This window comes from Psammomys obesus, unplaced genomic scaffold (assembly GCF_907164565.1).
Source record: "Psammomys obesus unplaced genomic scaffold, mPsaObe1.curated_primary_1811, whole genome shotgun sequence".
Taxonomy (NCBI): domain Eukaryota; kingdom Metazoa; phylum Chordata; class Mammalia; order Rodentia; family Muridae; genus Psammomys; species Psammomys obesus.
In genome coordinates this window covers 7,937,543-7,954,337 of record NW_026596147.1, presented here as the reverse complement: position 1 = coordinate 7,954,337, position 16,795 = coordinate 7,937,543, and the positions used below count along the sequence as shown (strand labels likewise).

Sequence of the window (16,795 nt, the reverse complement as noted above, 5' to 3'; positions counted from 1 at the left end):
GGGGGGGGTCGTCAAATCCAAGAAGTGTTACATTGTGCTTTGCTGGGAGAAAGAACTAGTTTCAAATTGGCACATAATAACTGTACTTATTGGGGCTGCAGAGATGGCTCAGTGTTCTCCAGAGGATCTGTTTCGATTTCCAGCCCTTGTGGTGGTTCCCTTCCTTCTAGAACTCCAGTTCCAGGTATCCAATACCCTCTCCTGGCCTCTGTGGGCACCAGGAATGCAAGTGGCACGCAGACATACAAGTAGGCAAAACATGCATATACATAAAACAAAACTATTTTTGAAATTGTATTTATTTATGGGACACAGTGCAGCTCTTTGAAAAGTGTACTTATTACACAATGATCAAATTAGGGTAATTAGCATGTCTATCACCTCAAATTTTCAACCATGTATTTGTCAATGAACCATTCAAAACTCTTCTAGTTATTCTCAAATGCACAGGGTAATTTTAAACTAGCCAGTCACTGCGTAACAAGACATCAGACCTTGCTTTTCTCCACTGAGTTTATATCTACTCACTAATCCTTTCTCTTCCCCCTCCTCTCTATTCTTTCCCCTGGATTTATTAATGCTTTGGATTCATTGGGCTGGTAAGAATTTTTAGCAGGGTTTTCAGATACCAAGAAACTTGCTGATATATATGTATTTTTTTTTTCCCCCGGAGAATTTGTTGTTGTTGCTTGGTTTTTTGAGACAGGGTTTCTCTATGTAGCCTCCTGGGACTCATTTTGTAGACCAGGCTGGCCTCAAACTCACAGAGCTCCACCTGCCTCTGCTTCCCTGAGTGCTAGGATTACAGGCGTGCACCGCCACATGGGGTTTTTAATGGAGAATTTGTAAGCAAGCTACTATTAACATCCACAGTGTCAAAATGGTAACTTTTAAGCAACACGTTGGAAGTAAGCAGCGGATGACTACTTATCCGCTACCAGGCAAGGAGATTCGCCGCCTTTGTTTTCTTCGAGGCAGGGTTTCTGGAACTCAGTCTCCACAACCAGACTGGCCTCGAGCTCAGAGACCCGCCCGCCTCTGCCTCACTTCCTACTGGGATTAACAGCGTGCGCCACCGCCGCCCGCGAGATGTCTCCTGATCCTCATTTCACTACATTCACCCAACACCCTGGGCTCTTTAGCACTGCAGACACTCTTCCTTCCTGATCAGGGCACATTACAGAATTGGAAAGTTAACGAGGAACGATTTACAGCGCCCATCCCCTCCCACTCTGTATCAAAATGACATTTAAAAAATCAAAGCGCAAACTCTACCAAATTCTGACTGAGACGCGGATGCTCAAAACATTGTCCACTCAAGGGCGGATTGACGAGCGACTTCACTAAGCATTCCAAACAGAGGGACACCGGGGCCATCCGTCTTTCTACACAGAACTCGTACTCACTCAACCCTCCTTCCCGAGACCACAAGTTTTAAATTTTAAAGGTTGGATCAGATTTTTAGGACGGAATAACTCGACACGCAAGCGCTAAAACTACACGCGGCAGTCAGTTAAGGGCGGCCAAGCGCACCAGGGTTGTGGACCAAGGTCGCTCATCTTAGCAAGGAAATCTGGGTAGACCCCCGGGGTTGCAATAAATAAATAAATAAGACAGAGGAGGCGAGCCGGAGGCTGAGTCACACGTGACCCGTTCACGCTCGCTGGCCTCTCGGTTACCCGGTGCCATCTGGCAAGGGATCTGCTAACGTGGGGCAGCCGGCCAGGCTCTCGGCGGGAAGGACGCGTGCGGAGTCAGTCCCCGGTGCCCCACGTTGCGACCTGTGCCGGACGGGGGGCGGGGGGGGGGTGTCCGGCCCTGGGTTCTCACCTCCTGGTCCTCGTTGGCACCCATCGCGCCGGTTGCACGGCGATCGCGACCGCAAAGAACGGGAGGGCAGCGGGCGGGAGGCCGGGGCACCCCGTTTCCGCGCCTCGGTCTGGGGGAACCCTCCTCGCAGCCGTGGGGACGAGCTCGCGCGCTGCCGAGCCACCGGGCAGTCGGCTGCGGGCCGGGAACCTGGGATCGCCTTAAGCGGGGGACACCCAGACCTCGGACCAGCCGCGGAGGGGGCGGTAACGAGGAGGCTCCGCCCCCTCGCACGACCGCTTCTCCTATTGGCTCCTTCTTGCTCCGCCCCAATCCCTTTCTCCTCTAGGAAATGGAGCACCTGCCTAAGGGGGCGGTCCGTTCTGTCCCGGGACTGGCGTGGAGAACTGTCACTCAGGCCCAGGAAGTGCTTCCTGTGCCAGCGGAGGCGGGGAAAAGGAAGTCTAGCCTTCTGCAGCCGGCGCTGGGGCTTGGGCTGTCGGGACTCGGTGGCCGCGTTCCGTGACGCCCCTGCCTGGCTCTCCCGGTTCTCTCCGGGCTGACGGCGACTCGCCGCAGCCGCAGCGGGTCCAGGGCGAGTGGCCTGGGTGAGTTGGGCCCAGAAACCTTCCGGGCCACGCCAACCCAGCTGGCTTGGGGAGGCCTGCATTTTCCCGTGGCGTCCACGGGTGCAATGTTGGCATTTCTCCTTCAGCTGCAAAGAAGAAAGTACTTATTTTTAGGTAGAGAGGTGGGAGTGATCGAGGAAGATTGCGTCAGTTTCTAGGACTGTGAGGTTATTGTCCTTTCCCAGTCCCAGCTATCAGAGCCGAATGCTGCGATCCTGGGGACAGTGTCTTCTTCCAGGCTGTGTTGGCTTCCTTTTCTCCACCAAGCTATCGTTCTTCGTTTGATTTTTTTGCAGTTAGACGTCTCTGAATCCGTGCTTGCTAGCCGATGTCTTGCAACTTGGAACACCCCTTTATTGATAGCCGTCTTCTTTAGTAGATATTTTGGTTGGGTTAGCTTGTTTCTCTTCTACGCTGGCTGTCCCATTACTTGCCTTGCACTAGCCAGGTGACTGGTGCTGAGGACTTAGATTTGCTTCTGCATGTCCCCTCTTTCTCAGTAGTTTGCTTGGCTTCTCCATTATTTTCCGGGAAATCAGGAAACGATTTCTTTTCCTGCATGTCATTGAAATCTACTCAGTGAGCACTTGTCCTCTGAAATGTACAGCATAAGCAGGACCATCACCAAGTGCCAAACCTTGTAAAGTAGAATACGGCAGGGATTGCTGATGCAGTTTTTCATGGTGATGTTGGAAGAGATTTGCTCTGATCAAGAGCTACCCTGTCAGGTGTGGTAGCCAGCAGCAACCGGCGGCTCTAGAGCACTTGAAATCGGCCAGTCTGAATTTAGGTCAGCTGTGAGTGTAAAATACACACCGTTTGAAGACAGTACACAAACAGGTTTTTGAACGTTCATCAATAACTTATAATGATGTTTGGAGAATACTTTTGGCCTAAATAAAATATAACTAAAATTACACATCTTTTTCTTTTTGGGGGTCCTTCATAGCCCTTGCTGGGCTGGAACTGCCCTGTAGACTATGGAATTTGAAGCAATCCTCCTGCCTTTGCCTCTTGAGTGCTGGCTTTATAGGAGTTTGGTTTCTGAGCCCACTTCTCTGTTACCTTCTAATGTAACTGCTGGAAATCTTAACAATACTTAGGTGACTCGTACTGTATTACCCTCAGGCAGTACTAAATTAAAAAGTTTGTAAGTCATTTCTACTTCCCTTTGTGTCCACTCCATGTTCAAGGATCACAGGCGTTTCTTTTGAGCCTCTGAAACTGTTAAGGGAGATGGGCCTTTCACACTCTTGTCTAGAGCATTTTGGTATTAGGCAAATATAGTAGCCATATTATCTTTGGCCACTCCTAGGCTATTTTGCTCCTCATCTGAAAATCCGCAGAAGCAATGTTTTTCTTTGCCCTCCTAGCACAACCCTTCCCAAAGGTCTTTTAAAGCAGTTCTGCAAACTTAAGGTATAGATAGTGCATCATTTCCGGTAAGCTTTCCAAATCATTCTTTAATACCCATTGTTCCTTTAGCACTTGAGCATGAGATAGCTAATTAGTAAAGATGATTATCTTTTCAGTTAGAGATAGTCCACATCTTAGGGAACAAGTGGCGTTTTACATTTCAGTTTCCTCACCTTGTGTTCTGTGTGTGTCTGTGATGATGACAATCTCTTCTTTAAAGAAGCATGTGGTAGTTAAGTCCTTTCAGAAACGAGGAACCGTTTAAAAAATATGGTGACAGTTCTGTTTGGAATAAACACATTTTTATATAAGCACTTTCTAAAGTCAGTGCAGACCTGCCTTCATTGTAGATTTAGCTAAAGGACACAACAGAAATGGGTCTTACACTTTTCTCTAAGAGAAACACTGTTTCCGTTTACCTATTACATCGTCTTATATTATGGAAAGCAAGAAAACAACTGCTAAATAATGTACACATTATTTGAGTTATATTCTAAGCATTGAGAAATTAGATATCTGGAATTTCAGAGAAATCAGAGGAAACTGGATTTGTTAATATATGTAAGTCGGTGAACACTGGGATTACAGCATGTGCCACCATGCAAGGATAGAGCTATTTTAATTTCATCACTTACCTGCTTTCTTAGTCTGCTCAAGACTAAGAGTTTGATGTACATTTTGAAATATTACTGAAAATAGTGAATTTGTCTGAAAATTGACTACAGCCTTTTTTGTAAAAAAAAAAAAAAAGCCAATACAATTAGTCATTTTTGTTTGTTTTTTTGTTATATGAGACAGTTTCTCTGTGTTGCCTTTGCTGTCCGGGAACTCTCTGTGTAGACCAGGCTGGCCTTGAACTCACAGAGATTCACCTCTCTCTGCTTCCTGAGTGCTGGGATTAAAGGTGTGCACCACCACTGCCTGTAAAATTAATTAATTTTACTAACTCAGGAATTACAGTTTTCATTTTGCTCTATTCTGTTCTGTTTGCTTGACTGTGTACATGCGGAGCCTTTTGTCTTGTCAAAAGGCTATGCTATGATATCTCAGGAAAGGCCTCTCCAGATATTAGCACCATTTTCTTGGACTTCTCAGCCCTTATAACTATGAAGTAAACAAAGTTCTGTTTGTTATAAATTAATCTGTTGGATTCAGTTATAGAAACAGAAAAGTGGACTAAGCTAATGATAAAAATAGACAGCATTGATACAGCAGGGAAGCACAGTTGATCTGGAAGCCTGTGAAGATCAGCAATGTTGGAGATCTCTGTGTCCTGGAAGAATCAGGAGTTGATGCCCAAAGGGAACCTGGCACTGTCTGTACTGTGCTGAATAGGACTCCTTACTGGGACATCCTGAGCTCATGAAGGGGCTAAGTTCTCTTTGTTTATATATTAGATATTGGTGTTTGTTTTTAAAACTAATTATGACTCTCCTGATCTTTCTATTTCAGATCTTTCTGTGACGTCCTAAGCATGAGCCCCACACAGTGGGACTTCCCTGTGGAGTTATGTTGCCGGCCTATGGCTTTTGTTACACTCACTGGCCTTGATGTGGTTTATAATGCTGTCCACCGAGCAGTCTGGGATGCTTTCTGTGCCAATCGGAGAGCTGATCGGGTACCAATTTCTTTCAAGGTGCTCCCGGGTGACCATGAATACCCCAAATGTCGGTCAAAGGTAATGGCATTAGGATCACATGCATTCATAGCTCCCATCCTCTTCACACTCCCAACTCTCTTCTTAATGTTTGTATTGGAAACCCTCTGAGTTTATCAGGGCAAAGGTTACTGTTGTGCCGTAGGAAAAACTGGTGTTGTCATGTACTATGGAATATATGCACATATTTAATACACTTTTTTTTTAACCTCAAGAGGACCGACTAATTATAATGCTTTCCTTACTATGAGCCTACATTTTTTTTCTTTTTAAAAAAATTAATTTACTGTGTGTGTATGTGTGGAGGTCCCGTGACAACTTGTATTGTCAGTTCTCTTCTTCCAACATGTGGGTCCTGAGGACTGAACTTAGGTAGTCCTAGGCTTTGCAGAAAGTGTTCTTCCCATCTTCTCCCTACCCCTTTTCTTTCATTAAAACAATCCCCACATCTCCATAATTTTAGCAGAGTCTTCTTGAAAGGAAGGTCTCACATCACCCACTCATCATTTCCAGTTTCATATAGAATCCATGACCCTTGCAGTTAGGTCCAGTTTCACAAGTTCCTAAACCATTTTCATTTTATCCACAGGAACAGTGAAATGCTGTCATGGCACTATGTAAACAAATGAAGCCGTAGTAGATTTTAGGTGGTTTTAACACTTTACGAGAACAGAAATGGGAATTGGTGAAGGATCCAAGTAGACCTGGAAAGGGGCTGCCTACTTTACACTAGCTGAGGCCCTTGGCGCTGCTAGGACTCCTGTGCTCTGGCCATTCTCCCTCACGCGGGAAGTACAGCATCTGTGGAGTGTACCCCAACCCTTAAACCCTTACGTCTGTTATTCATTAATGATGGGCTGACTCGCTCATCTTAGAACGGGCGGTGTGCACACTGAACGAAGCAGTGCCTGTGAAGTGCCTGGCGCCCTGGCGGTGGCTGCTGCTTTTCTTCTCAAATAACTTTGAGTTTTGTCCCGGTTGGCAGAGAACTTCGTACGAATGGTACATTCCTAAAGGGATCTTGAAGACCGGCTGGATGAACAAGCACCTGAACCTGGTACCAGCACTGGTGGTTGTGTTCTATGAGCTGGACTGGGACGAGCCTCAGTGGAAAGAAAAGCAATCCGAGTGTGCTACCCGCGTCGAGATTGTCAGGTACGGCGAGTATCAGTTGTTTACGGTTTTGTCTGTTTGTGTTGTCAGGGATTGAGCCCACGGCCTTGTGCTAGAGAGGCAAAGCACTCAAACTGATTTTACCAATAAAGACTCAGGAGCCAGGTGCTGGGCTGAAAGCCTGCCAGCTCTGAGAGGCAGAGAACGCACCCAGCTGACCTTCCTGCTCAGCCAGTGTCCCACAAGAAGAAGCTCCTCCTTCGGTTTTTTTTCCTATGATCACTCCCTGTCAATTAGTTGCTTGCTCTACCTCTTGACTTATGGTTGACTTTAACTGTTTACAGTAAACAGAAAGTGCTTGGGTTAAAGGTAGAAACAAGTTTTTTCCAGTATACAGTCTCTGGGTTCACAGAGTGATCAAATGTACTGCAGCACTCTTAACCCGGAACCGTATTCTCTGCTTTGTTTACAAACACTCCTTGAAAGTAACTGATACTGTTTAAACTGCAGTGGTTACTTTGAGCCTGTTAGCCCCCACTGAAACTCATTCTGTTTCTATAACATAATGTGAGTATTTACTATACAGCGCCAAGGATGTGAAGAAATTTAGAAGGCAATTTGGCGTGGAGTTCCAAATTTTTGTCCTGTACTGTGATCTCTTTGAGAGATAATAATTTACGATCAGGCCCCATAAGATACTATTTTCAAAGAACATTTTTAAAAATATATGTTTTATTATTTTTTTGTGTGTATATGTGTGTACATGTATACATGTGAATGTGCGTATGTACATATGCATGCTGGTACTTTTGGAGACGAGAAGAAGGCATCACATCCCCTGGAGCTGGAGCTGCAGGCTGTGATGAGCCACCCCACAGTGGGTGCTGGGAATTGAACTCTGGTCCTCTAGAAGAGCAGCAAGAGCTCATTAACTGCTGAGCCAACTCTCTAGCACTCTCATAAGACACTTACAAATTACGTTTCATTGTTGTGAGTGTACGTGATTCATATTTGTGTTCATGTGTGCATGACATGTGAGAGCCAGAAACAGCCATGGAGAGTTGATTCCTTTCTTCAGCTTTTACATGTGTTCTGCAACTTTAACTCGGGCTGTCAGGCTTACATAGCAAGTTTCTGGGTGCCTCACTCATAAGACTTTTGCTTTATCACTGGGTAGTTCTTAGAAAATTATTCTGTACAAATAATATAGCACTAAAAAGAAGCAGGTTCACTCAATTTTATAAAGAAGGATATGTTACAATTCCAAGTTAAAATCGTCTAATGTCTGCTTATTTTATTTGGGAGGCAGGTTATATGTGTGGTTAGAGGATGATGTGGGGAGTTGGGTCTCTCCATTTGCTATGTGGGTTTGGGGAGTCAACTCAGGTCATCTCACTCGCCCTTGAGTTTCCGGTAAGAAGATTTTAGTAAGATTATAAGCTTGATGTAAGCTTATACTTTGAAAGTGGATATCATTATGGGAATCCATTTGTAGGAAAAGATTTACTCTGATTTTAAAGTTTTTTTAGTGGAATTGGATTATGCAGTTTGTGTTTTATGTGAAGCCTGGAATAATTTAGCTGAGGCAAGTTAATTGTTTTCTGAGTTATATTGTTATTTTTCGGTTGCAGGCAAAGTTTGCAAGGGAGAAACACAAAAGTCGCAGTAGTCCTGATTCAAAAGAAAACGCCTTTACCTCCAGGTATCCGAAGGTTCATCTGTTCCTTTATGCCCTGCTTACTAATACCAGGACGCATATATTTTTTTTTTTTAAATGAAACAAAGAGTTCTTTGAGAAAATCAATATGATTGACAAACCCTTAGGTAAATTAACTAAAAGGGAGATTCAATTTAACAAAATTAGAGACAAAAAAGGGAAATAACAATAAATACCAAGGAAATCCAGAGTCATAAGCACATAAGGACACACTTTCAAAACTGGCATTACACCATATAGGAAAATCTAAGAGAAATAGATAATTTTCTAGATATATATTGCTTACCAAAGTTAAAGTAAGATCACATAAGCAATTCAAGCAGAAATATAATCCCTAGTGAAAAAGAAGCAGTAATTAGGAGTCTTTCAACAAGGAAAAGCCCAGAACTAGAATGTTTTAAGTCAGATTTTTAAAGAAGAGCTAATGCCAGTACTCCTCATATTATTCCACAAAATAGAAGCAGAAAAAAAACATTGTTTAATTCTTTTTATGAGGTCACAGTTACTCTGATACATAAATCACATTAAGACCCAACAAGGAAAGAGAATTATAGGCTAATTTCTCTTAGAATATTGCTATAAAATTATTTTTAAGACCTACTTATTTATTTTATTATTATTATTATTATTATTATTTACACTTTATTCATTTTGTACCCCCCTCATAAGCCCCTCCTACCTCCCCTCTCGATCCCACCCTTCCTGCACAGATGTAGCCCATGGCAGTTTAGTGTCCAAGTGGGTTACATAGTAATGGGAAGAGGGACTGCCTCTGACATAATCTGATAGGCCTGTTCTTTGATCACCTCCCCCTGAGGGGGGAGCAGCCTTACCAGGCCACAGAAGATGACAATGCAGCCACTCCTGATGAGATCTGATAGACTAAGATCAGAAAGAAGGAGAGGAAGACCTCCCCTATCAGTGGACTTGGGGAGGGGCATGCAAGCAGAAAGGATGCATATTTTTTAATGTTTTACATGTTCACTTAGAGGGCTGATAGTATGCTAACTTTTGAAAAGTACCAATAAAAGACCAGAAAGATGGTTCAGCGAGTGAAAGCAGTTGCTGATCACCTGAGTTCAGTCAGTTTCCAGAACCCATTTGGTGGAAAGGGAGAATCAAGTCCTGAAAGCTGACCTCTGACCTCCACAGGTATACTGTGGTTCAGGCACAAACATACATGCATGCATGCATACGTACATATATACATATGTAGTCACATACACACACAAATAAGTGAACGTTAAAAAAATTCAGTCATGCTCAAACAAATACTTGCTATAAGTAATAAAAACCAGTACATTTACAGACGCTAAGTCCTACTTGCTCATTTCTGCTTGGCTCTTCCTGTGTGCATGTATCAGTTGACAAAACGGTTAATTCAGTTGCTTAAAAAGTATCATTGACTTGTCTGATCTGACTTAAAATTTACCCTTACACGTAATATTTGTCATATTGTCTGGGGAAATGCTTCATTTACATGATTCTTTCCTGTATCTTCCCAGATTTTCAGAATAGTTTCTGTTGCCATGTTAAAGCTTGTAGTGTTCTGAGGTCTTTGGAAACTTCCCCCCCATGACAGACTATTTCTTTTCTATGTTTTGAAATGGCCATGTGATGTGTTTTGGGGCATTATTTGTCCTATCTGTTCTGGTCAGGAGAAAATGGTACAATATTTTCCTAACTAATAACACAGTAGCTCATGGAGCCCTGAGTCTTCAGGGAGAGCAGAAGCCCTCTAGGGACAGGGGCCTGGAACTGTATTCCTGATTGCAAACTTGGGGAGATTTTACTCTGGGAGACTGACACCTTTGCTTTGCTTCTCTTTGGGGCTGCCAACAGGGGAAGACGTCATTGCGTCAGAGCGGGCTGCAGCTCTGTGCAATGTGTGTGAACTCTCAGGGAAGTCTCTGTTTGTGCTTCCCCACACCGACCACCTTGTGGGCTACATTATAAGGTAAATAAGAGTCCTCGTTGTTCTCTAGGAATGAAAAGATGGTAGCTTAGACCCTTTTATTTACAGACAACAAAGTGCACATTAAAACATGGTGGACGGCGAAGTTCAGCTAGGCAAACCACCAAATGAAAGGAATCTGAGGCCAGCCGGGTCTAGCTGGACATTAGCAAGTTCCAGTTTACCTGGGGCTACATAGGAAGACGCTATCTCAAAAACAAACAAACAAACAAACAATGAGGATCCTGCAACACTTTCCTGATATCCAGAAATATCTTTATAGCTATTTAACCTGTTTTGCTTCAAAGCAGGGAGGGGATTAATTCCATGTAACTAGGTTTTCTGTTTTAAAATTGCATTTATTTATTAATGACTCAGGGGACAGGGCTGTTTACAGGTCAGAGGACAACTTTGGGAAGTCAGGTCTGTCCTTCCACCGTCTGGGTCCCTGGGACTGAGCTGAGGTTGTTCAGCTGGGCAGAAAGTACCTTTACCTGCTGAGCCTCCTTGCCTGAATGAAGTCTAAGTTTAAAGGATGAACCAGGCCTATTTGTCCTCAAGTTTGTTCTACTTGACTAACACATGTATCTGAGTACACTGACCATTTGGAAACAGAAACAAGCTTATCTTTGATATTTCCTGACACCCGACAGATAAAACTAACTTCTTTGAGAAAGTTATCTTTTCGTTACTGAGAATACTCTATAAAGATATTCTGGCTACAGTTAGGCATTTCACAGTCAGTCTCTGATTGTTCTCACTTGTAAAATTTTAAGGACAAGTTTAAGTTAATAACATTTGTTTCAAGATTAGACTCTAACTTTATTTTTATATTTTAACATTTTCTAAAGCTATAGTTTTGAAAATAAAAAATTCTAACCTAGAAAAATCCTATTTAAAATACACTATCCAGTGGTGGCACATGCTTGTAATCCGAGCACTCAGGAGGTCGAGGCAGGAGGATTGCCAATTTGAGTCCAGCCTGGGCTACACTAGTGAGTTTAAAGCCTGCCAGGACTACATAGTAAGACCTTGTCTATAAAGAGGTAAATACAATATTTGATTTTAAAATTTGACCTTTCTTTCTCAGGTGTGGAAAAAAAAAATCTTCTGAATATAGGAAAACTTGTGGTTTATTCTGAGGAGGAGAAACCTTGACGTCCCCTGTTATGTGCCTGTGACTTCACTTTTCTTTCCCTCCCTTCACATCTGCTTCTGGCAGGTTCTCCCTCTCTCCAAGAGTGTGAGCTGCTCACTGCTCTCTGCTCAGACTGCTTCTTCGGTGCTCATAGTTGTATCATGAAGCAACACTTGAATAACACTAATGTTATTTTTATCTCCTTTGCCAATGGCTTTCATTCTCCCCATAAATTTTCTTGTTCTTTTAAACTCTAAATATTAGAAGGATGAAAAATAGTGAAATCTAATTCAATTTTAAATCTTTTTTCAGGTGTTTTATAGTTATATATAGTAGGGATGAAAGTATTCTTAAAGATCACCTAATTGTTTTTATAAATTATAAGATTTTTCCAATCTGTTATATCCTGTGTGTCCCCTAGAAATCCATATTATACTCTGCTTCATTTTTCATCTCAATCATAAAGAACAGTGTTGGTCAACAATTTGCTTTCAGTTCTCAAATACCATTTGAGAACAAATACCATTCTTAAAAAGGTTTTTCTTTTGAATAACTGTACTATTTGTTGTTTAACAGGTTAGAAAATGCATTTTATGAACATGCCCAGACCTATTACTACACTGAGATCAGAAGAGTAAAATCTCATAAAGAATTTTTGAATAAAACAACACACCAGGTATATTTAAAAAACTAATAAGAATCATTTAAAAGCAGATTGTTCATCACTGGTTATTTTTGAGATGATTTTTATTTCTTCAGTACTGATATTTTAAATTGTATTAGTACTTCAAAAGGTTTTTTTTAAGCTCTTAAAAATGAAATTTTTTATTTCAAATTAAATTCTTTTGCCTTTATTTTCTTTTACTTGTCAGAGCTCTTGGAAGTATTTTTAGCTATGTCCTTGTTTGTTGGAATCATTGTGAACTTAGCTTTGAATAATTTCTTTCTTATTTAATGCATCATAATATATATTTTCATGTTAAAATAAGTGTGTACTCATTGTTTAATTATTCTTTTCAGCTTTTGTTTGTTAGACATCAATTCAAAATAGCTTTCTTCAGTGAGTTGAAACAAGATACCCAAAATGCTCTGAAGTAAGTTTCTATTTTCAAACTGAATCTTTATTATGTGGCTGTTAATGATACTGTACTAATACCTGTGTATGAATCAATCACCTTGATGGTAAGATATTCATGTTATGTTCAGATAGTTAATAAGTTGTTGGGTTTTTTGTTTGTTTGTTTTGTATTTTTCCATTTTAATGTTGGAAGTATGTTGTCACAAAACTTCCTTGTCTATTTAACTAAATTTCAGGATCTAAAGAAATCAGTGTCACAATTATCCTCATTTTTCTATTTTTTATTTTTCTATTTGTATATTCAGTGAAATTTTTGAAACTAGTTTTCAAGGTATAATAAACATTAGATATTCATTTATTCCATTTAAACAATATTTTGTAATTAATTGTTTAGTTTATCACATCATTTTCTATTTGAAGGTCCTGCTTAGAGCCTTCAAGTACATTGCAGGTGTGTTGACATGCTCAAACATTTCTTTTGTTTCTACCCACTGCAGTTTAATAAAACTTGATCTTTTTTGTGTGTTAGCTCAGCTTTTTTGGATGTACAGTGGCAACTTGGGAAGGAATCTAAAAGAATCAGTTATTTATTTTATATTTGAGGTGGAAAAAATCGTTAGTAGATCAATATAATAGCTGACTTTAATATAGTTTATTTTTATCGTGGATGCATGGCCTCAGTTAAGACCTTCAACTTTAAGTGTGCGAAAAATCAATGCTACAAGAAACCACTCCCTGGAGAGGATAAGAGCACCTTTGCCTGTGAACATACTACATTTCCTCTTAGGCCTGGTTTCTTTCCTCATTCTTCTGTGCTAGGTCAGCTGAGGATATTTTCTCTCCTCTGCAGTCTCTATCCAATATTAGTACTATTTTCTGAACCTCTTTGTGTATTCCTGAGCCTAAAACCCTTTTTTAAAATTTGCTTTGTCTTTTAAACCTTCATTTCTAAAATTGCTTTTCTTTAAAAAACTTACAGTGGCACTTAAAAACAAAGGAACAAAATCAAACCTTATCAGGACATGGTTGCATATACCTGTAATCCTTAGTCATGGTGGCATATACCTGTAATCTTTAGTCTTGGGAGGCCAAAGCAGGAGGCCAAACAAGTTCAAGGCCAGCCTGGGCTATCATAGTGAGACTGTCTCAGAAATACATGCTTACATACATACATACATACATATATTTATTAACAATGCTTTATCTATCTATATCTATCTATCTATCTATCTATCTATCTATCTATCTATCTATCTATCTATCTATCTATCTATTCATTTATTTATTTGTTTATTTATTTTGAGACAGGCTCTCTCTATGTAGTCCTGGCTGTTTTGGAACCCACTATGTAGACGAAGTTGGCCTGGAACTCAAGATTCTCCTCCTTTGCTTCCTGAGTGTTAGGATTAAAAGAGTGTACTATCTGGCAAATAATGTTTATTTTTTAATGTAATTTTAGATAATCGTCCAATTTACTCTCAGTTTTCAACTTGTTTTTTTTTTTTTTTTTTTTACTAGTTATAGACTGGTTAGTTAATGATAGAAAGACCAATGGGATGGATCTTTTTGTTGTGAAGTCACTGATTAGTAATCAAAAGATAATTTTTTAGAACATTGGAGACATATATATGTATATGTGTATATATGCTCTTATTGAAGTGGTAAGAAGTTGTGTAAATATTGTCTGTTATAACAATATTGTTTTTAGTAATCTTAAACATTTGTCTGTATTATAATTAACTACCCTCCTCATATTTACATTAGGAATTACAGGACTGCCTATAACCTTATACATGAATTGAGGGCCCATGAAACCAATATTCTGGAAATTAAGACGATGGCAGGATTTATAAACTACAAGGTACAGTTTCTTGATCCAAAAACGCTCTTTGGTGAATTGTGTTTTTATTTTTGGGTGTCCTTATCAAGAATGGCTTTCCTTCTCAGCAGCGTCATAGCAATAGCTGTGCTTCGAATCTGTAGTCACCAGTTAGTGAAAGTTGAGTCTCTCAGTGTTTGTATGTGAGGAGAGGAAGTAATGAGAAGAAAGCTGCCTGTTGATGGATTTTAAAAGATGCACATATTACAGTTGTTCAGCCATTTCTTGGCTTCATGACAACCGTAGAGAATACAATTGTTCACGTTAGTGGGTTGTTTTATTTTGTTGTTGTTTTGTTTGTTTGAGACTTGGTCTCAAGGCTGCGTGAGCTGGCCTTGAACTTGGGGCTCAGTGATCCTTTGCCTTAGCCTGCTGGGTACTGGCAGTGCAGTGTACACCACCGCTGCTGGCCCAGTTCACTTCAGAGGAAACCGAGCTAATATTGTAGAGTTGATCCTGTTTGTCCTGTCCCCATCTGTCCCTTTCCATCCCTATGTCATGACCTGTCCCCTCCTTCCCTGCTTCCCAGCAGACTAGGAGGCTGTTACTGTTTCCCCACTCATCTTTTAAAGATGTCTGACCCTGGGTGGGTGATGTATAGAATGTTTTTGTGGTGAGCACAAACCCAGAAGTGGATATTCTCCTACCTGGCAACCCTTTTTAGGAAATTTCTTTGCCAGGTATGGTAATATCTGTAACTCAAAATCTATGAATACTTGCTGTATTTTTCTAATAGGAACATATTAGAAATAAACCAAAAGGTGGTTGGTTATATAAACTTGAATGGAACATTAATAGCTATACAGTTAAGAATGGGGCAGCTCCATCAGTTGAGAAGAAGTGGTAGCTGTGTGTCTTAGTTTGGTTTCTATTGCTCTGATAATGACCATAACTCAGTGGCTCTCAGTCTTCCTACTGCAGGAACCCTGTAATAGAGTTATGGTGACCTCAACTATAGAATTATTTCATTGCCACTTCATAAGTGTAATTTTGCTATGCATTTCTGTTATGAATCTTAATATAAATACCTGTGTTTTCCGATGGCCTTAGGTGACCCATGTGAAAAAGCTGTTTGACCCCCAATGGGGTCAAGACCCACTGGGAACCACTGCCAGAGTTGATTTGCTTTAAATATTTCAGGTCACAATCCATTGAGGGAACTTTAGAGAAGGAATTTTGCAGTCTCTTAAAGTTAACATGTTTTTAATATGCATGACTGTATCTTTAGATGTCCCCCTATTTGGGGACTGACTTTTACATTCTTTCAGATCTGTAGGCTGTGTTTTCAGCACAATACCCCGTTGGATGCAATTGCTCAGTTTCGAAAACACATTGATTTGTGTAAGAAAAAAATTGGAAGCGCGGAGCTGTCATTTGAGCATGCTGCATGGATGTCTAAACAGTATGTTTAAGTTGCGTTTTCCTAATATTTTAAAAATAGAATGTGGGATTTAAAGAGATGACATTAGCAAAGGCTTTGGTTCTAAACTGAATTAAGTTGTTCTTCTCTTCTTAAGTAGGGTTTTGATAACATACCCTAGGTATGTATCCAGGAACAGTAGATAAAATTGATTGGTATAATTTCTTGATGGAAGCCAGGTAATTTATGTACCATCATTTTACATTCAACATGTATTCATTGGATTTCCACTTTGCGTTTACGTCCTGAAATTATAGGAACACAAAGCAAAATTCCTACTTCCTGTAGCTTAGTGTTTGTCTTAGTCAGGGTTTCTATTGCTATGATAAAACATCATGACCAAAAGCAATTTGGGGAGGAAGGGCTTTGTTGCCTATGACACTTCAGGTCACTGTCTGTCACTAAGGGAAGTCAGGGCTGGAGGCAGGAGCTGAAGTGGAGACCAGGGAGGAACACTGCTTCCTGGATTGCTCCTTGTAGCACAGTCAGCCTGCTTCCTTCTATGTCCCAGGACCATACTCAGGGATGGCACCACGCACAGTGGGTACCCTGCACACATCAACCATTAATCAAGAAAATGCCCTACATACTTTCCTACAGGCAACTGATGAAAGTATTTTCCCAGTTGAGGTTCCTCTTTCCAGATATCTGGCTTATGTCAAGTTAACTAGAAAACCAAGACAAATGACTCCTTGTCAACTTGACACACCAATATTACTATTATAATCTTTCATTTCTTTTTTTATGTTAATACTACCATATAAAGCATAAATATCTTTAAAAGCTCCACATTCTTTAAAAATTAGCATACACCTTTAATCCCAGTATTGTGGGAAGCGGAGGTAGGTGGATCTCTATGAGTTCAAGGCCAGCCTGGTCCTCGAAACTAGTCCAGGACATCCAGGGCTCTGTGTAACAGAGAAACCCTCTCTCAAAATGATAGATAGATAGATAGATAGATAGATAGATAGATAGATAGATAGAT

The 16,795-nt window shown here is 40.8% G+C and overlaps 2 protein-coding genes across 2 annotated transcripts in view; one reads left to right on the top strand and one right to left on the bottom strand.

Moving 5' to 3' along the window:
* The window catches only part of Rwdd4 (RWD domain containing 4), a 26,522-nt gene extending 24,463 nt beyond the window's left edge, over positions 1 to 2,059 (bottom strand). The window contains exon 1 of the mRNA XM_055593560.1: positions 1,831 to 2,059. Coding sequence (XP_055449535.1) covers positions 1,831 to 1,854 — 24 coding nt within the window. The 5' untranslated portion in view covers positions 1,855 to 2,059. The remainder of the gene's footprint in view (positions 1 to 1,830) is intronic.
* Positions 2,060 to 2,277: 218 nt separating this feature from the next.
* Positions 2,278 to 16,795, top strand: part of Trappc11 (trafficking protein particle complex subunit 11) — a 44,491-nt gene continuing 29,973 nt past the window's right edge. The window contains exons 1-9 of the mRNA XM_055593586.1: positions 2,278 to 2,417; positions 5,307 to 5,532; positions 6,497 to 6,666; positions 8,256 to 8,326; positions 10,184 to 10,298; positions 12,010 to 12,109; positions 12,454 to 12,527; positions 14,276 to 14,372; positions 15,659 to 15,792. Coding sequence (XP_055449561.1) covers positions 5,329 to 5,532; positions 6,497 to 6,666; positions 8,256 to 8,326; positions 10,184 to 10,298; positions 12,010 to 12,109; positions 12,454 to 12,527; positions 14,276 to 14,372; positions 15,659 to 15,792 — 965 coding nt within the window. The 5' untranslated portion in view covers positions 2,278 to 2,417; positions 5,307 to 5,328. The remainder of the gene's footprint in view (positions 2,418 to 5,306; positions 5,533 to 6,496; positions 6,667 to 8,255; positions 8,327 to 10,183; positions 10,299 to 12,009; positions 12,110 to 12,453; positions 12,528 to 14,275; positions 14,373 to 15,658; positions 15,793 to 16,795) is intronic.